This window comes from Diuraphis noxia, unplaced genomic scaffold (genome assembly GCF_037042655.1).
Source record: "Diuraphis noxia isolate RWA-SAM2 unplaced genomic scaffold, SU_Dnox_SAM2 contig0001, whole genome shotgun sequence".
Classification (NCBI taxonomy): Eukaryota; Metazoa; Arthropoda; class Insecta; order Hemiptera; family Aphididae; genus Diuraphis; species Diuraphis noxia.
Window position 1 is genome coordinate 74,874,647 of NW_028301711.1, and position 21,551 is coordinate 74,896,197.

Genomic DNA, 21,551 nt, shown 5'->3' on the forward strand with positions numbered 1-21,551 from the left:
ACTTTTTCAAACCACAACTTACAATTAACTATTAAATATTAATAATTAATGACTAATAATATGCTACATTATTATATAATCCTTCTATACAAGTGATCCAAAGGAAAAACAATTCTAACAAAATTATAAAAATATTTAAAGTGCAGTTATTCTTGGAATACAGAATAATCTTGATCCTTTAAATAGCAACAAGACACATAATGTCAAGAACTTATGAATATATAAGCCTTTTCATTTCTATAAATTGTAAGTATTACATTAAGTATTATGTTTATATAACTATTTACAACAGTTCTGAATTCTCATTATATTAAAAGATGAATAATCATATCAATAATCAAATTACTAGGATTTTATGTAATGAATTAAAATTTATAATTGAACCAACAAGTAATATTTGATCATCTTAAATAGGAATTGGTTAAACCAAATATTTAAGTATTAACAACGCATTTTGCCACCATAATGAATATGAATATATTATTAATAAAATATACAAATCAGTAACAATAACAATAACACTTGATTTTGTCTAAAATTACAAAATACCTAATGTAAATAATATAATTAAAGTCAAATACAAATTATATATATTTATTTTGTGATGGTGTTTGTGACTAGAACAAAAACAAAATTTTAAGATAATTTTTTCAAAAATAAATATATTTTTTACAAAATGTATCATTAAACAATTTTCAAAATAATACTTAGTGTAAAAGAGATTCCGAATAATACTTGATGGAAAAACAATTTATCTAATTATATTTTTCCAACATTCATAAATGAGATGAAATTATCTACTAAAATAAAGACTATTTTTAAACATAAATTAAATTATTTTAAATAGCACCGTTATACAAGGAAACAACTGTAGTGTGAGCAACATAATATGATAATTTATTATATTATACCCTTTATTTGTTAGTCTTTTATATATTTTGTCTTTCTATTTTACTAATTATTTATGTCAAAGATTATATCTTAAAACTAAATTAGTAAATTTATAATAAAAATACAATAAATTACAGAAGAATTGATTTCTATAATAATGAAACATTATATTGTTCAACATCAAAAAAGTGAACATGTTAAATTAAATTAATAATTAAAAAGAAAAAAATGGAAAACTATAGTGATAACAAACTAAAAACTTGTGAATTTGAAAATTAAAAAAAAGTGCAATATTGTCATGGAGTGTGTATATTTTTGGTATATGATTAAGACTTATAGTTATGACAAGATATTTTTATGATGGAACATGGTATGATCATTTTAAATGACTGTCTCTTATTTATTAACGTTACTAGGTTTATGATATTGCACTTTACTACGTTTAGGTCTTTGAACGGGCACATCTTCAACAACAATAGTAGATTCTATTGGCAATGAATCAGAAGAAGAATCTGATACAGAATCTTCTATAATATTAGTTGTAGGTTTCTTTTTTTTCACTTTTCTTATGACAGCTGCTGGGTTTTGTGGCAAATACTCATCGTCCAATGTAACCATTTGTTGGAGAATCATTGGCATGCGCCCAACCTATTGAATAAAAAGTAAACATAACTAATACCATTGACTAAAAATATTGACTATAATAATTTTTAAAGAACATTAGATAATTTGTTTGTATTTTAATGGAACCAATAATAATATATTTTTTTGAACATGACTACAATTTATTCCAATAATAAAAGAAATATATAAGAATATAAATTTTAAAAATAAGTTACAAATATTATTAATAATTTAAAAATAGGCAAAATGAAATTGTCAAATGGAAATATTACATTTTTTTTATAACCAATTTGAACATTTCGTCACAAGTAAATTGTCTGTTTGATGACATGACACTTAGTTCAATCAATAAGAGACTTGAAAAAAAAAGTTAAATTCAATATAATACGGTGTCTTTATAATATAGACAACCAATTATTCTAAATATAATTTTGGATATTCCAGTTGAATAAAATTCAATGGAAACTTTTAATTTCCATTCATACATGAGAACATGTCTAAAAATAACAACATCTTTCTAATTAGTCATATAGCTCTAATCTAAACATTAACATGAACAAATTAACAATAAAAATAGCCTAGATTATATGAGAGCAAAATTATATCTTTCTAGAAATTTCTTAATAAACAAAAATATGCTACTTCCAAGACTTTTCTACTATTAAAGAAAAAATAACCTGAATCAATTTTGTATTTTAAACAATCCACTTTTTAATTAAATTAAATAAGTATGCAAAATCACAGTTTGCTGCATAACATGACTAGTGCAATAAGTTTTTCATAAAATAAAGTTATTGGTTATTGAGAAATCTTAAGAAAAATTAAATTATATTAACTACAATTTTTTTAATCTAGACAATATGCATTAATGATAATCAAAGAGCTGAAGATTTTTAGATTCTTCAAAGCTTAAAATTTTTTCTAAAACACCATAAAATATTCTCTAAATATTCCTTAAAGTTGTATAACACATGCAGATAATATTTTTTTTTTCTTTAAAATTATTCAATAACAACAATAAATAACTGTTATACTCCATTCCTTTGGTAACTGCTAAATTATTTAAACATAAATAATTGAATGATTTCTAAATTTTAGCATTCTTAAATCAAATTATTTTTTTGGCCTAGAAAAAATGGTTGCTAGATTTACACAACTCGAGAAATTAACAAAATACATGATTTTTATGAACAATAATAGAATATATTCTAAAATATGAAAAATAGGTTAAATATGATTTAATAAGCAAAATAATTTTTCCTACTAACTATGCGATAGATAAATCGTCCACATTTTTCATCTTTAAAAAATTTCATAAAGCCAATACAAATTTGTAAAAACCTAAAGATCTGCTCTTTAATGATAATCATATATATAAAAGTTATTCTACAATTCATAGTCTACTATTGTTATGTAATAATATTAAATTGATCTGAATTTTTGTACCATATATTTCCTATTTTTAATAATCTATATTGAATATTTACCACTGTATGCTGGGCAACAATTGCAGCTGTCATTTGAAATGTTTGTTTGGCAGTTGACGCTAAAGCATTATAGGTACGTGATTTAACATTGACCAAAAATTCATCAATATCCTGTTAACAATAAATAAAAACAACACAAAATTTACAAATGTCTTTATATTTTTAAAATGTTATAAATTCTTCATACTGTTTCTTTTTTCAACAAAGTTGGATGTACTAGTTGTTTGTATAGAATTGTTGAACCTTTTGTAAATGGACAAGAAATCCATAACAGCATGAGCAATTTAATTTCATAATAAAATGGGAACCTTTAATCACATAAGGTAAACATTTTTTTATTTTTAATCCAACAATTTATAATGAAAATACATTACCAAAATTCAAGGAATATATCAGTTAAGCTTTCGATACAAATGAATGCTGCAAAAACTATCCAATACATCATCCACTTAACCTATAAGCAAAAATATGCTGTTTATTTATTATTTTAAAAAATTCTACAATAAAATAAAAATATATTTTAGTGTTTTTTAACAGCCAAAAATGAATTATTAAATACTTTTAATTATATTTATTTTTTTCAAAAGCAACTTAAAATTTAAACTATCATTATGATTAATAGAGATTGAATTATTATAAATGATATTATAAAATATAAAAATAAGATGTTTCAATTTTTCAGTATATTTAAATTTTTTTAAATTGCAACAAAAAAAAAATTTTGTGATTTTGTGAAATTTGATGTTAATTGCTTTATATTGAAAAGTATTTCCTAGCGCCTCAGTCTGAATTTAAATAGGTAAACGTAATAAAAACTGAATTGTATGTCAACTGATTTATTGAAAAATGTGACATCAGGATATTATACTCAAATTAGTCTGCACAGTATTAATAAAATAAAAAAATTCAATAACTTGTGATTATGAGGTGTAATTAGTAATCAATAGTATTTTCCAAAAGTCATTCATAGGTGAAACTAAGAGGAGCTAAGCATTTCTAAATATTAAATATTAAAATTAGACCACCCAAATTGTGCACTGTACTTGCTATGAAAACGTTAAATAAATTGATATTCCATCATCAAAAATGTTAGTTAATATTTAAACCTAATCTTTACATATTAAATTGGCCTTTTACCCATTAATTGTGTTTATTCAAAATTTTAAATTAAATTTAAACGCCTTACTTTTAAATACTTAGAAATTTTCTATTCAATTCAAGGAGTTGGCCATAGAATTATGACAATGCAAACATATTTTTCAAAGGGGACCACATTCTAACTCTAAATTGATAATTTGAGGATTATTTTGAAAATTTTGAAGTGCCCAATTAAAAATTCAAACGAATTGTTTCTAAGTACTAAAAATAATAGTCCTTAAAAATCGTTCTATATTAAATGGATCCAAAAAAAACACCTCAAATCATCCAAAATTATTATGAATGGACTATTATAATAAATATACTTATTTCTAAAAAATTAAAACTATTCATTTAAATTTTTATTAACATATATAAAAATTTTCAAAAAAAATCATCTACTTAAAAATGTGCTGATATATTGTTATTGCTCGAATATGCAGTGTACATATTATTATGTAGACTGTGTAATAGGCTACACTACCAACGTACCTATAATACACAGTAATAGTAGTAAGTAGTACGTAAGTAAATAAGCGACTTCAAAAAATATCAAGTTATCGTATAATATTTATGTAAAAGCAAAAAAAATTGTTCTTCATAAATGTTTGCCAATATAAGTAATGGTCAAATAAAAATCTTTTAATTGGATGATACATACTCCTATACTAATAATCATGCAAAACACAAAAGATCAACTGCCGTTAGGTTACTAACAAACTTATTAAATACACTATATCAGACTATTATATAATCAATGAGTTTATCTTTTAGTACCTAATGATAAATATAGGTGGAAAATACATAAGTGTATAATTATATTTAGGCCAATTTAATCTTTTATTATTATTTTTTTTTTATTGCTGTCGCATATGCCGTCTATGTGTATAATTGTTAACTGTGTACCATCGGTCGACCACATATCCAAGCAGCACCAATTTATTTATAATTATAACTAATAAATTAAGGCATGTGCAGACTGTCTGCTGGTACAGGATTTTTGATAACATTATCCTTGTCAATTATTTCTGTATGTTTAAAGATAACTTCAGTTAATACATTTTCTGATTAATATTGATTATGATTCAATATATAATATAGTCTTATATTTTAAAAAGTTTAGCTAGCAGAATGGGTAGCTGCTGCCCCCTGTACTCACACTTATAATAATAAAGGGTGGTTCACATTTAAAAAAAATAAGTTTGGATTTTAAAATATGATATTTATTCCATCAGTAGGAAGAATTTTTTTATATCAAAATTTAAATAAAATAATTTATTAATGGATAAAAAATAGGGATGGATAATGATTATGCCTGGGTAAATACTCTGCAAATACATGAAAACATATTAAGGCCCTCTGTTAATTTTTTTATGAGGAATACATTTTTTTTAGATTCATTTAAATAATAGAAATAGATCTTCGAAACAAGTTGAACCATGGTTATAAATTAAGTGTATATTAAACATTTTCTTACATAATTTTTCACATTTTTGTTTTTCACTGTCTTGTATGATGCATATGCTGGATACATTACACCAAATAAAAGTCTAAAAATAATAATGAGATATTTACATAACATATATATATAAGAAAACAAATCTGATGAATAATAACTAATAACCAGTTGATAGAAAATTAACTCACGTTAATACTTTGCACACAGCTCCTGGAATCATATTGTACAAAACTGTATGAATAATTTAGTAAGAACATAGATTAACTAACTGTTTCTCAAATTCTTGTAGCCTGTTTCAGAAGAGAGTGTTTATTTTCTGTTTATCTACCTAACAACGAGTTGTTCAAATTCATTTTTGAATTTAAACAATGTAAACATATAATTCATTACTATTTGTTGTTAAAAATCAAGAAATGTTACTGTTACATTTTATTTAGATACCACATAATAGTTCATTCATTCCGTACGTTTCTACTTCCATATAAGGCAATGAATTTCAAAACTTAATGAACGATGAACAAAATACACGGAGTAACTCACATAATAACTAATTTGTATCGAAGAAAAAAATATTCTATTCCTATTGGCTAACATTAACTATCACTGCTATTGTTTTGGTCATAGACCTTAAACTCGGAGTAATGCCTATAATAAATTTATGGTTTTGGTGTTTTCTCGTTTGATAGTGATATTTTCTTATCGTTGAATAATACCATATGATACGTATGATACTATGATAGTAAGATAAGAAGTAAGAACTGAAAATAATCAAATAATGAGAAACATTACAGACAACCACACTCGGCACAACATTCTGCGCTTACGAGGTTAAAATCGAAAAGCAATGGTTAAAACTGTTTTCAAATTCAATTATCGATAGTCCTCCATTTCCTCCACTTTTTTAGACATTCTGGTTAAACGTTTTTAGATATTTTGGGAACAAATTCAGTTTAGCTACACATCATTTTTTTCATTCATTTTTATTTTCAATCATATGTATTTCAACGAGTTAAGAACGATGGTGCAAAAAAAAAAAAAACGGAAACCATTATTTTGGAAGTCATATCCTTCCAAAGCAACAGATTTTGATTGTTTTTTTTTTTTTTTGTAGTTATTTACTGTACAAAATATCAAGGCTGGGCATTAACGAGTTAATAAGTTAGAAGTTAAGTTAATTTTAACTTATTAACTTACCTTACTAGTTCGCTGTTTTAATTAACTTAACTTTAACTTATTTCTATCTACGTTAACTTAAAATCAACTTCTACTTTTTTAATATCACCAATTAAGTTAATTTTGAATTTTCGTTTTATCTAGAATATATTTTAGTCTATAATTTTTCGTCGATTTAAAAACTTCGTATAATATTAGAAAATATTGTTGGAAAAAAAAGAAGATATTTTCGTGATTATTTTTATAAATAACAACTAATATGTTATATTAATTAAGTATGTATTAATAAAATAATAAACAATAATTTATAATATAAAGATAACATTATAACAATGCGACATTTAGTCGCCCGCATGACCGTATATTATTATATAAGATATATCAATAGCTACGAGCTGCTCACGAAGTCACGTTTAATAATACCACAGAACATAATGTTAGGTACCCTCATTAATTATTATTATTATTACTTAATATTTATTAATATCTTATTTTATAATTGTTATGATTGTCGATTATCATGAATAGTAACCATTTTATTACAAAAATACTAAAACCTACCTATAAATAGTGGTGTACTGGTGTATGATATACATTAATTGTACAATTGTATATTCATAGTTCATAATATAGTTATCATTCCTAAAACTTCTTGTTGACAATTATTTTATACCTAATTTTTAAACGTTTGAGTTATTTATTTTTGAATTTTTAAGGTTAAACAATAAAGTAAGCACATTTAAAATATAAATCAACCCAGACTCCAGACTGAAATATAAATATTAAATAGAGTTATAAAATTATACAGCCCTACAACAGTTTTTAAATTATACACATCATATTAATATATGCAGATATTATATTCATAGATATATTACCTATTATACAAGTGATTTTCACTTATTTTAAAATCTTTTTAATGAATTTTTTTTTTATTAACTTTACTTATTAATTGAAGTTAAGGTAAGTTAACAAAATTTGTTAACTTAACTTTGAACTTAATGATGTATTAAAAATATATTAATTTAACTTAACCTATACTTAAAAAAAATCATTAACTTGCCCAGCCTCGCAAAATATAGTAGATACACAACAACACAACACGTGGTATACAAAGACAATGTTTTATATATATTTATAAATTATACTTATATTATAAATCTACTATTTAAAACTAAGTTTTTATTTTAATACCTCTCCTTGAGCTTAATTGCGTAAACAATATTTAGGTAGGTACCATAATATTACATAATATATTATATATATTTCAGACATTTCAGTAATTTACTTAATTGAACATTATTGTTGGTTTTGGTTCTTTATATTTATTATTTATACCAAATACCAATATCGCTAATTTATTACTCTTATTATTTTTAAATTCTATATTATTATTATAATGCATATTGAATTATCTCCATGAAAATAGAAAAGCTAAATTAAGTTGTTTTTCAATTATCTTCAGGCTGTCAGGCAGACAACTGGCTAATGAGTATATATTACAAACTTCAAACTTGCCCGTTAAAGTGAACGTGACATGAGTATAAGAGTATATTATAGCGGTTTCCTTCGTCTACCGACTCCGGTCCAGAAACTCTAGGAGCTCTGGACAGGGGCGGGTTTAAGGGGGGAGGGGCAGTAGCCTAAAATGCTAAATTCCAAAATAAAATAACAAATTGTATAAAAAAATAAATATAAATGGCATTTATAAATGCCATATATTATATAATTATTATTTACAAAAGGTAATTTTTTGAGGATATTTTCATTTTTGGCTAATTTTTAAAGCATATTTGTATGGTTTTGAGTACATTTAAATCCGGGCCCTAATTATAATATATCTATTGATCTATTGTATTTAAACACAATAATTATAAAAAAAAATCATATAAAAATCAAATAGAAATAATAGAAAAATATATAATTATCAACATTACGTAAGTATAGTACGTACCTACATAATTTATGTACAGATTTATTATTTATATATATTATATTCAGATACTTATATCTTTTTTTACACAATATTAAAATATTTAAAATAAATAATATAATAGTAATTGAATATCTAATAGAGCTGTTATAAAGAGATGTATATTTGGATTTTTATTGAAATTTAAATGCTATAAATCCAACCCTAAAATCGTCTACCTGCTGTAAATCGGTGGAGTTTACAATCGCCCAAACATCCCTGTCCTTAGGTCAGACGCTTAGACGTATAGCCTATCAAGACGTAAACTTTTTAGGTAAAGTAAGGTAACAGTGGTAACACAAGTATAGTGACTCTCCCATCACCTGCCGTCTCCGGTCACCATACTCAATGGGTAGTTAAAGTAAGAGTAACATATAAATACCTATTATATTGTAGTGCAGGGGTCTCAAACCTACGGCCCACGGGCCGGATCCGGCCCGCCAAGCTAATAATTAATGTTTTGAAAATAATACATTATATTTTTTCATTGTTTTTAATTTATTTTTTATTGAATTGATTAATATAATAAAATAAATTTATAATATTTTCTTTTGGTAGGTATTATTCATAACAACTTATAATAGTTATTCATATACACTAATACTAACTAATAATAGATAAACTCGTCAATCACACATTTTTTTTTTTTTTTTTTAGATAGACAACACATTTCTAAAAATGTTGGCCCGCCGTACAAAAAGGTTGAAGACCGCTGTTGTAGTGGCTACGATCTCCAAACTCGAGGTCCTTCATGAGGCATTAATGTAGTGATCACTGATCTGCGCATAACCGTACCTATAAACTTAAAACCGTAAACATCGGAAGGCTATAAGGCTATGACTTCCAAACTAATGGTTTCCGCAAATGTTTTTTTTTTTGCAACATCGTTCTTGCCTCATTAATACACGTATGACTAAAAAAAAATGTTTAAAAATTCTGGATACCTTTTTTAAAATTTTAGCTAAAGTAAATTTATGTCAACTAATAAGTGTATACGTAAGGTACTCTAAAATTCCTAGTGTATCAATACCAATATTGCTCAGATTCCAATACCTAGTAAATGAACCTTAAATAATTAGTAGGTATACCTATAGCATATTTGCTATTCTTATTATTTATTACCATGATTTACCTATGTACTATGGTCTAAGACCAATTGACTTGTAGGTACCTAAATAATATTAATGACTGGTTAAATACGTAATAATAAAAGTGAGATATTGTTACTACCGTTTAATATAATTTAAACTTAAACTGTAAGTTTGATTGTATTATAATGTGTGCCACCTAGTACAGTGAATATTTCAAATGTCCGAATTACCTAATAAATACCTAATATCATATAGGTATTGTTCAACTGACGAAGGATTAAGGAGCTCATGGCTAAATTGTCTTTAAAAAAAAAAAATCACTCTGCAAATAGGGATCTTATCTTTGAACTTTGTTTTTCAATATTATAATCACATAATATAACATAAAAGCCTAACCTAAATGAGAGTTCAATGCGGTTTTAAAAATCTTCCTTTCAAATTAAAAAAAAAAAAAGTAGTTCAATAAAATATAATTCTTTAAGGCCTAAGAGATTTTCTATTGTCATTTTTACTATTGTACCTGGTACCCACCGGCCACTACACCTTGAATATGACGTATCTGGCAGATATTTTATTAAATTACAGGTAGGTAATGAACAAACAACCATTGTATTTGAGCTCCTTATTGGTGTAGACTAAATTACAAATTTATTAATGATCTATAATACCTAATAAAAGAACTTGATTTTACATAAGAGATTTAAACTGCATTACATTGTCCATTTTTTAGTTATTTCTCGATTTTATTTGCACATTCTGTATAACAATATACCCGTTAATTAAAAAAAAAAAAAATTTAATGTATGGCTCATCTCTTAGTTCAGTATGTTTTTCAAACTAATCATAAAACTCTATAACTCTATCTTTATATAGATATAATCTATTTTCCGTAAGATATTTTTAAGCGTTTGGATTAAGAATCTTAACAAAATTCGTAAAAATCATGAAAATTAGCTAGGCGCTATGAGACTATTTAAATTTTAAAGTATAGGTACATTATTATATTTTATACACACTATGATATTTTAAAATTTGTAAGTTTTGCCAAAAATTAATTTAACCTATTTTAGTGTTAATGCTCGATAGCAATGTAAATAACTTTAATCACAATTATTGTATTATTGAAAATAATTACTAATATTCTCTAATATATATATTATATTAATTATATTACTAATATTCTGTCTTCGCACAGAATTTTTTTTCGTATACAAAGATTTTATATCATTAAATGCAAATTTAACACATCATTGGAGTAACTCTTTAAACAACATTACCTATTTTAATATAAAAAAAATTAATAGGTAATATCGTTTTTTTTTATCCTCTCTTTCAGAAATCTTGTATACGCCACTGTAAGCATATCAAGAAATGATATTGTAATGAATTTACGGGTATACTCCTAGTATTTAACTTACTACGTTGTAAATTGCATTTAATGAGTTGCAAGAAAATATATAGTCGTCATAAATTTAAATACATAAAAAGTTATCAAAAATAATATGATTTAAATATTCAAAACTTTGTACTTAATCATCTATTTGTTTTGGAGTACATGGTAATGACTTCTTTTGCTAAGACTTTTTCAAGGAATATATAAATAATTCGATGTTTTTAAGATATACTTTTGTTTAACATTTGCTTTTTGAATAACAGATACAAAATAGGATCAAAACCAAAAATTGTACTACCAGTGGCAAACTGCCTTAGAACTGAAACTTGGAAATGGCGATACATTATTTTAATTTTTTATAGTAACATGATAATTTAACTTGAAGCAACATATAGAGGAGTCTGCTAGTAATTTCTATTGGAGTCAAGAAGATTGAAATAATTAATAAATGAGGTCCAATGAAAAAAATTGTTGTCAAATTTTTATGTTTTTCAAATAGTACTTAATATGAAGACAAACAATTTTAAAGACATGTTGACGGTCCAGTTTTCTTACTTCCACGGTCTTGATTCGGATCACAGTTCACCAGTTGCGACCATTGTTATAGAGCATAATTTCTTGTCAGAATAAGTATCTAATGCATAATTACTGATCTATGTTTAATAGAAATATGTATGTTTTAAGTATATAAAGCAATATACGCAACAGTTATTCATGTTCCTATTACATTTGTGGTATCAAATATTTCAAAAACAATTGCTAAATATTTAAGTTATTAAACTTATATCACCAAATCAATAATAATATAGAATTTAAACATATGAAATTTGCTAAGTGAATGAATTAATATACATATCTGGCAATTCATTATTCAATAAAATAATATTTATGACCTAACTATGATTAAAATATATAATTAAATAATAATTATTAGTCAAACTATGAATTGCTGTAAGAATAATTTGATACTAATATAATATATTATTAAAAGTTTGTATTGATATATGTAAAAAGTAATCACTATTTTTTAAATGATAAGGTGAATTAATCGTTCAGTTACATGGAGTATTCTATGGATCAAAAATATAAAATGTAGAAATTTGTATGACAAATTAGATAATTTGTCATTTAAAGAGGTGTATCGTCTAAATGTATTTTTTATGACTAAGATAAAATTATAATGGTCTATATTATTATTATAAAACTTATAACATTTTATATTTTATATAACATGAAATATTTAATGTATAATCAAGAGTAAAATGGGTGACTGACTTTTTTCGGATCTTGGATCAAAATTTAAAATCATATCAGGTTTTAAAAAAAAATGTATGAAACAGCAATATTCATATTTATATTAAAATTTTATTTTTAAATATTATTAAACCATTTCTGTAAAAAAATACACAGTTTTAATGTTGAATTATTTTTCTTGCTTGCGGACTAATTCTTTTACTATTTTCATGTTATCTTAAAAACAAAAAAAAAGTTGTTATAAAAAATTAACAAATCAATATTACTACAAAATAATTATTACTTGCAATAACACTGAAAATGTTGTTCAAATTATGAAATGAATTAAAATCTTTTCGATTTCCTGGATTGATATCAAAAGTAAAATCTGGACCATAAGCCGAAAAAAACTGAAACATAATTCATTTTTTTAAATTAAATAAAATTCTTAAATATATTTAGTTCTTAAAACAAGACATTTTTATAATAAATCATATTATGGCATAAGTAAAAGCTTAAAAACACTGGTAAAAATTGTTATTTTTCATTCAACTTAATACCTTTTAGATTAATACATTTTTTTATATATACCTCATTATCTGGAATATCATTAGATAATACATCATCTTGTCCAGTAATAATAGCAGTTAAATATGTCCAACAACGTGCAACATTTGCTTCATTATATCCTCCTAATAAAAAGTTTTACATTTTAATATAAAAACAAATAATATTCCTTACACAAACAAAGTACCTAGACTGTAAATACTTTAAATGGGAAAAATTGGCATTTATAAAACATTACACACCAAAAAAACAATTAATTCTTCAAATTAGAAGCCAAATAATATTATATAGTAACCTAACCGGCATCAAATAATATTAAGAGATAAAGTGCCACACGAGTATACTGAAAGTAGGGACGGTATCAGAGAAATCTGATGAGGGGAGGTGTCATATGAAATTAAACTAAGATAAAAAAAATGTCTAAATACCATATTTTCGACTAGAAAAAAAATTAATAATCAGATCATTAATGACAAGTTTAAAAATAACTTTTTGCAGTAAATCAAATGCATATTATGTTAGTTTAATCTAAAAACAAATTTATTACACATTCTCATCTAATGTGCAAGGAGCCCACACCCAGGCGAAAAACGTGCAATTGTGGACTCATTGTTAAACACTAATTCCAAAAATGTCACACTTATAAGAACGCCCAAACAAAATCAAACATAAACATCATCTTACTCAAAGAAGCATTCTGACCAGGACAAGAAAAAACCAAAACTAACTTCATCAGAATTGCTTTATTGGTATTTGATATCGGAACTATTAATAATTCATAACTCAAAAGTTTTTTGTTGAGGAATGACAATATTATTATAAAAATATTTTATTTCAATTCAAAGTCAATTTTAATTTGTAAATAAAACAAATAATTAATTTTATCAAAATAATCATGATTGCCAAAAATGCCAGTATCTTTATGATTAGGTTGTGTCACAGCTACAAACACCATTTCCCTACGACCATGACTGAAACATAGTTTATATTATAAATAGAATTATTAATTTATGTTAAGTGTAAAGTTTAATTTTTAAAACATGTATTACCTCCGCCGAGAAACAATGTAGGTTTTTCCCACTTCATTACATTTTTCACACATTCTGCTAATGCTTTTGGTGTCAAATTAAATCCACCAATTGGGTCCCCCACTAAACTATCTGCTCCACATTGGACAACAATACATGTTGGATTATAGGAACTATTTACCATATTACTAATTCTAAAGAAAACAAATAAGCATATTTTATTTTTTAGTTGTAACATGAATTATTATAAGTTATTCATAATTACTTTTTAAACATTGTAATGTATTTATCATCATTTATTCCTTCTTTAAATGGAACATTTACAGTATAATATTTTCCTTTATCTATTCCAATATCATCCAATGATCCACTCGTAGGAAAAAAACCTGGTTCATATTGATGAAATGAAAGTGTAAAGACTTTATCTGTAGCCATAAATGCATACTCAACACCATTGCCTAAATTAATTAGAAATTTTTATTAAACATGGACATTTATTAATAAACAAACAGGAAGAATTATTCTTGAAAATAAATTTGAATACAAATATTATTACCATGATGAACATCAATATCAATATATAACACCTTTCCAAATGTTTTTCTTAATACTTCAATAGCAAGTACTATATCATTTACATAACAAAAACCTTGAGCTGAATCTCTATCAAAAATAAAAAAACATTAATTAAATTGCATTAAAAAAAGTGAAAAGGTAAGCATATTTTTAATAATGATTAATAGTTTAGTGCTAAACCTTAGAGCATGATGCCAACCCCCACACCAGTTTATAGAATATCTATATTGCATAGTTGTTAATGCTTTTGCAGCAGTTAACGAAGCACCCGAGATATATGTAATGAACTGCCATATATCTTTTACAGCTGGACAATCATAACCTAAAAAAAAAGATTCATATTTTAATTATATAATTTTAACTCACTAATCTAACTAATAGTAAAAAACTGTATAAATTTTACTTCAAAAACTTAATTTTATAATTTATTAAGTTATTAAATATGTATGTGATTAGTTTTTAATTTGAATAATTTGTGGAGTGGCGTATCAATTATAGTTTCATTTAAAAAAAAAGTTTGATATCAAACAATTAAAATCTGTAATCTGTGATCAAAATACTACATAATGATGTTCAATACAAAACTTATAATATTAGATATTTTCAATATTAATTAAATATAAATATGTCTTAAATAAAATATTTTTCTATAACCTATTCCATATTCGTCTTCAGTGTCCAAGACAGAACTATTGTTATCATTTAATTTCTTTAGGAAATCCACATATGCGCTAGAATGGAATCCTATAAGATCTTCATATGATGAAGGATTCACTTTCAATACATCCATGTGGTCGAATAGATGATATGCCTTAATGAGACTATCAACTAAATAAGCCTAAAAATTGAAAATAAAAAATTATAAAATAAAATAATTTGTAACATTTATATATGAAAATACTTAGTTAAGATGAATAGATAATGTAATTTAAAAAAATTAAATGTCATTTACAAATAGTTTATTGATGTATATTAGTTTTAGCTTAAAAAATTAAAATTAAGAAATCATTAAGTAACTTAAAACCTCTATGTTTATTAAGCCCACTCTACAAACCTCTAAAATAGTAAATTATCATATTTTAAAAATTAACTTTATTTTATACACAAATTTACAATCAAGTCTATTTTTTTTTTAATATTGGCTAGTATCAATTTATATTAATACTAAAATTTTAATGTTTTTACATCTCATAGCTCCAAAAATAAGCGCCATGTTAATCACGTTTTATCTACAATTATGTTTAGAAACCTTAAGCTACAATATCAATAATGTATTCAAATACTATAAAAATATTAGGTAACTACTACCAATTTAATGTACATATTTTTTGGAATTATTATTTAAAAAAAGTGTTTTATTTGTATAAAAACAAAAAAAAAAACTATGCAGCCTAGGCTATTTAAAATTACATATAACCAGCTCTTATACAAGTTATACAAAATTCTATACACAATTAAAATGAAATAAAATTAATGAACTATTTAAATTATAAAATTAAAAATATTTATTTTCCTAACAAATCATTTGTCGGTTGTTCATAATATATAATCATTGACAATGATAAATATAATATGGTAAATTAAAAACTCATATTTTTAAAAAGGAACAATGTATTTTTTAACTTACGTGATTTATAATATAAGGTTTATTTATTTTGTATTTCACTATAACAGAACTCAAATTTTATGTATTTTACATTTGAAATATATTAAGTGTTGTATTTTGTCTAATCCTGTGTGTAATTAAATGTAATAAAAAAAAATGTTAGTTCCAAATATGATTAAGCGTCTAAAAATTTAAGTTATTTAGATAAATATATAAATAGTTATCGCAGTTATAGAAAACAAGATAATTAATTTCACATGAACACCATAAAATTCTGTAAAATAAAAATAAAAATAGTTGTTATTATTTATATTTTTACTTGTCAGGTCTTACTCTCTTTGAAATATTTGGAATTTTGCAGCATTCTTTGATTAACTGTGGGTCGGAAATGTAACACACATTATGATCCATTTCTAATATTGTTTAAATACTAAAGACTATTATTTATAAATAAGAATACATATAATTGCATATTTAAAAATCTACATTATTTATCGGGTAAAAACGAACCACAAAAATAAAAAGAATATGAGTACAATAGAGATTATTTTGTTGTGAGACGAAAACAAAACTCTATTAAAATCCAACAAAATTGTTTTATATGTTGATAGGTAATATTACAAATATATAAGAAATACTCAATATTAATGTAATAGATCAAAGAAAATGGGGCGAAGGAACGTCTTCTCAACGACATTTCTCTTATCACGATTACTCTGATAGCAATATTATCCAGTGTTTACCAAAAAGTGTTGCGGAGTTGCGGTCACGATTTAAGATATTGTAATATAATATTACAATATTATGTATGATATTATCTTAAGTATCGTGTTTTCGGTCAAAACAAAATTTTTGTATTATCAAAGTGAGTTTCAAAGATGGAGTAAGATTTAATTAGACAATATTATGGTTTAAAACCAAATGCGACTTGATCACGGAGCGCAGGCAGTGGCGTACTGGCGTACCTATCTTGTATCAACAAAATAATATGTATTTAAGCCCAGGGACGCACCTAATTTTTCGGGACCCTTATAAAGTTTCAGTTGCTACTTGTTGATTAGGCCGATTAGTGGCTCAAGGGCCCCATTTGTAAAACACAGCTAAAGGGCCCTGGTGCAATGACGCACCACCTGCGCCCCCTCTAAGTACGCTCATTGGCGCAAATAGGTAGGGGCTTGGGGGGGACTTAATCCCCCCATATTTTTGCCCAAGTCCTCCCAGTTCAAAAGTCAGTAATTAGTACTGAGCATATATTATAAGTTTTAGAAAATATTTTAGGAGGGGCTTTACTGCTTTAGTCCCCCCTAAAGTAATTTGTCTATTTGCGCACAGTATGAGTACGCCACTGAGCGCAGGCCAGGCCCTATTTTTATGTGCATCACGACATATCATACAATGTACACCACGAATGTACAATTAGTGTGCACTAAGATTTGAACGTGTGTACGCACTATGGTCTACAAAATCAAAAATTACATAATAGTGCCGCAATCAGAGGCGGACTGGGAGGTGAACGGCCCAGTATTCTACTGTCGGGGCCGGCACTACCCGTTTATACCATCCTCTATGAATAAGATATTTAAAAATACCTCCACTGGGAGGCTTCTACGCTCTGTTATATACCTATATCTAGATTGTTATTTTATTTTTATTTTTATTTTATTTTTCTTCTACTTTCCAATTTCATCAATTGTTCTTATTGTTCTTTTTGTAACAGATTGAATAAAACATTTATAAACAAAAAAAAAAAAAAATACATTTATTATTAATATACTAATATTATCAATTGATGTTCATGAGCCCACGGCGGCCCATATATTGAGCCGGCCCGGTGTTCTACGGCACACTAGCACGCCTGGCCAGTCCGCCCCTGGCCGCAATAACCTGGTGTGTTGCGTGTGTCAAACACACGGGGCACGGGCCCAGGGCCCCAACCCATAATGGGGGCCCAATGATAAAAATTAAAAAATATATAGAAAGAAATAAAATAAAACTATTTTGTTATAATAATAATTACAGATTGAGCAATAGATCGGTTTTGTTTTGTACACAACATTATCGTACATTAACGTTTCTTATGCAGCCTGAATAACCGAAATAAATGAAAAATTAATTTTATAATAGTCAATAGGTTAATATTTTCAATTTTTAAGAGGGGTCACACAGGCCCAAAATGGTGTAGTTGCGGCGCTGCAGCTACCACAAAATATGAGTATTATCTCAATGATTGATTTGATTGAATTGCTAAATTATTACACTTATATTTATATATATAACATATTGGTTTTTCTAAGATAGTAGTGGCAGTAGTGCATACAATTTTTGTTTAAAGCAGTAAAATTAAATGTGGAGTCTGAAATTTTACAAATAATAGGGCCTGACGGAGCGCAAGAAGATATTCAAGTATTCAAATATCGCTATTTAATCACATGAATAAGGGAAATTTTAATTTTTTGTAAACCATTACCCGATCACCCGACGCGCTGTTTACTTTCATTTAAAACATTTTAACTAAAATTACAATTTTAAATATTTCGTAGTTTTACATAAAACTAACCAGAAAGTCATCAAGGCTTCGAATATTAGCAGTGTAATGTTTTTTACAATTATTGTACATTTACATTATATATATATATATATATATATATATATATATATATATATATATATGTATATACAGTGAAACATCCATATAACGAAGTCGAATAAGCAGCAAAAAAATTCGTTATATAGAGTAATTCGTTAAATAGAATTACGTATTTTTTTCAACTTTTTTTTTATTATTTTTTTATTATATTGCACCTATGTATGTAGCTTAATTTTTAACCTTAAATATAATTTATAGTAATTTATAGTATTTATGTAATTTAAAAGAAATAATCTGTAAGTTTTGTTTGCTTATTATTTTTGAAAATTGTCCTTCTTTTGTAAAAAGTTAGGTTACTTGTTGGAATACTTTATTTTGCGGCAATATATTTTTTTTTTTTAACATCTTTATCAACTTCGTTTAAAATTTTAAATTTAACGGCGATAGATAAACATTTACGTTTCGACATTTTTTTTGTACGGACGAAGAGAAAACGAAAGAATGTAATGTACAATTTTAGAACTATGACATAAAGTATCAATTTGATACTGACAACATTTACAAAAACTGGTTTTTATCGAATAATTATTTTGTTATATACCTAGAAACATCAGATTCCTTATTTGGAGATAAATTTACGTGTAATTAACAATGAAGGTCATAGGTAGTTCTTAAAAATATTTCGTTAAACAGAAAATTTCGTTAAATGGAAGTTCGTTGTATGGAAGTTTCACTGTGTATTTATCATAGACGTGAATGTCTAAAGATCAACAATTTTAATTGTTTTATCTTGTATATATTTGCATTAATTTTACTTTAATAATATGATTTCTAGATTCTGAGCGTGGCGACGAATGTATTGATTTTACATTGTCATGTGTGTGTAGAACAGCGAAAATGCTTCAAATTTTGGATTAAATTCCCAATAGCTTTCAAAAACGTCAAGAAAAACAAACAAAAACTAAAAGAAAACTAAGCAAAATTGTTTTCAACAAAATCGATTTTGGTTTTTGGTGGAACTTTAAAAATAATTATTATAGATACAGAAAATTTTCGCTGAATGTGATTCACCAATCAAAATTTCAAAATCTTGTATATAATTCAGAAATAATAGCAGTTGGCATATTTTAAAAATACATAGGCAAGTTTTTTTTTATATATACCCTTTTAAAGTTCAAATTTTGACAAAATTTATTTAATTGAAAATTTACCAATTATTTAGTTGTAAAAAATGTATAAAACGTTTAACTTTTATAGCTATAATAATAGGATTGAAAATTTAAAACAAGGTTCCACGTAAGTACCTTATAGTTATTAATTCTGTGGCAAATAAAAATCTAAAAACTATATGAACACAGTTTTTTTTTATATTTATTTTTAGTTCAAATTTGTATGAAATTACATATTAAATAATCAAGAATAACAATTTTAGTTGTATTGTTGTAATTAAAAAATTTTATTCGTGGGTACCTAATTAAAATGTCTAGATTATATTATATTCTAATATTTAATTTTAATAGTTAATGTCATTGTCTCGTTGATGACTTATATTAATACTTTAGAAATAAATTGTTTATGCCTACTATTAACGACTGAGTGAGTCAGGTACATAATAAATCTGATTTTATTGATTTGGATTTATCTTATCTGTACTTGCATTTTTTTTTTTTTAATATAATAGCAATTTAATTAACATAACATAAAACTATAAAATATCCTGGACTGGTAAACCGTATCCGCTCGTAATTGTTTTTCGTATACAATGATATTAAATCATTGAATTCAAATTTAATACCAATATGGCAATATACCATCCATTACAGTAACCCACTCGTAAACTACTGTATAGGCGTACGGCCAGAGCGACATCCTTTTCCCCACTTTATATAAGGATGAAAAAAATTAAATATATAGAGGTCTGTAGGCTGCGTTTATAAGGCCTTCAGCTTGCCCATCAGGGGCATTACGGCATACTAGGCCGTAATGCTGACTAGGAGATGGGCATATACTCCACCGAACCTGACGATAGGTGGACACCCAATAGTGATAAATAAGCAGCTGCGGTACCTCGGGGTCATTCTGGACCAAAGGCTGACGTTTGCAAAACATATGGACACGGTTGCCAAGAAAGCCTCACGCTCAGCACTCGCTTTGGCTAGGCTTATGCCCAACATAAGCGGTCCAAGCCAATGGAAGAGGAGGCTTCTCTGTTCGATGGTAGAAAGCCAGCTGTTGTACGCCGCTCCTGTGTGGATTAACCCTGTATCAGCTTCCGCTAGAACCAGGGCTAATCTCATTCGACCGCAGAGGTCTGCTGCTCTAAGGGTTATCCGGGCTTACCGGACAGTGTCAGACGAGGCTTCGCCGTTGTTAGCCGCCATGCCTCCAGCTGATCTCTTAGCGAAAGAGAGACTAAGAATTAGGGTCCGGACGCACGCTCTAGCACTTCCTGGGGATCCACCCCCCCCCCCCTTTCCAAGGACACTATCAAGAGGGAAGAAAGGAGGATAACGGTCGCTCAGTGGCAAGTTAGATGGTCTTCCACGACTAAGGCATCGTGGACACGGCTAGCGATCCCGGACATCAGTAGGTGGCTGGGGAGAACGATCCCGGAGGTGCCTCTGGCGTATCACATGACCCAGGCACTGACGGGCCATGGTTGCTTCCAGTATTACCTACACCGGATGGGTAGGGCTGACAGCACGTGCTGTCATCATTTCAACAGTG

The 21,551-nt window shown here is 26.3% G+C and overlaps 2 protein-coding genes across 5 annotated transcripts; both read right to left on the reverse strand.

Annotated features, from left to right (window-relative positions):
• Window positions 1-595: 595 nt before the first annotated feature.
• LOC107172481 (receptor expression-enhancing protein 1-like) lies at window positions 596-6,266 on the reverse strand. Its single transcript, XM_089217298.1, has 6 exons — window positions 5,787-6,266; window positions 5,617-5,689; window positions 3,377-3,456; window positions 3,190-3,310; window positions 3,003-3,113; window positions 596-1,539 (listed from the first exon to the last, which is right to left on the reverse strand). The coding sequence occupies exons 1-6, from the start codon at window positions 5,816-5,818 to the stop codon at window positions 1,288-1,290; spliced, it is 669 nt and encodes a 222-aa protein (XP_089073424.1). The 5' UTR covers window positions 5,819-6,266; the 3' UTR covers window positions 596-1,287.
• Window positions 6,267-12,572: 6,306 nt separating this feature from the next.
• On the reverse strand, window positions 12,573-16,924 carry LOC107164905 (histone deacetylase 8-like). 4 transcript variants are annotated; one of them, XM_089217258.1, is made up of 9 exons: window positions 16,571-16,924; window positions 15,286-15,469; window positions 14,812-14,953; window positions 14,612-14,718; window positions 14,321-14,513; window positions 14,077-14,249; window positions 13,052-13,152; window positions 12,765-12,870; window positions 12,573-12,697 (listed from the first exon to the last, which is right to left on the reverse strand). In XM_089217258.1, the coding sequence occupies exons 1-9, from the start codon at window positions 16,646-16,648 to the stop codon at window positions 12,651-12,653; spliced, it is 1,131 nt and encodes a 376-aa protein (XP_089073384.1). In that variant the 5' UTR covers window positions 16,649-16,924; the 3' UTR covers window positions 12,573-12,650. The 4 variants fall into 4 exon arrangements, with proteins under 4 accessions (XP_089073384.1, XP_089073385.1, XP_089073386.1 ...); XM_089217259.1 differs by having other exon boundaries at window positions 16,557-16,922; XM_089217260.1 differs by lacking the exon at window positions 16,571-16,924 and adding an exon at window positions 16,259-16,370.
• Window positions 16,925-21,551: the final 4,627 nt, after the last annotated feature.

Excerpts from the sequence above, each read along its gene's own strand:
- LOC107164905 (XM_089217258.1), bottom strand. The coding sequence starts at position 16,648 with ATGGATCATAATGTGTGTTACATTTCCGACCCACAGTTAATCAAAGAA. Across the intron at positions 14,514-14,611 it reads TGATATTGATGTTCATCATG|GCAATGGTGTTGAGTATGCA; the intron begins GTAATAATATTT and ends TAATTAATTTAG. Across the intron at positions 12,871-13,051 it reads ATGATATTCCAGATAATGAG|TTTTTTTCGGCTTATGGTCC; the intron begins GTATATATAAAA and ends ATTATGTTTCAG.
- LOC107172481 (XM_089217298.1), bottom strand. The coding sequence starts at position 5,818 with ATGATTCCAGGAGCTGTGTGCAAAGTATTAAC. Across the intron at positions 5,690-5,786 it reads GCTGTGTGCAAAGTATTAAC|ACTTTTATTTGGTGTAATGT; the intron begins GTGAGTTAATTT and ends TATTATTTTTAG. Across the intron at positions 3,457-5,616 it reads ACAAAAATGTGAAAAATTAT|GTTAAGTGGATGATGTATTG; the intron begins GTAAGAAAATGT and ends TTTTGCTTATAG.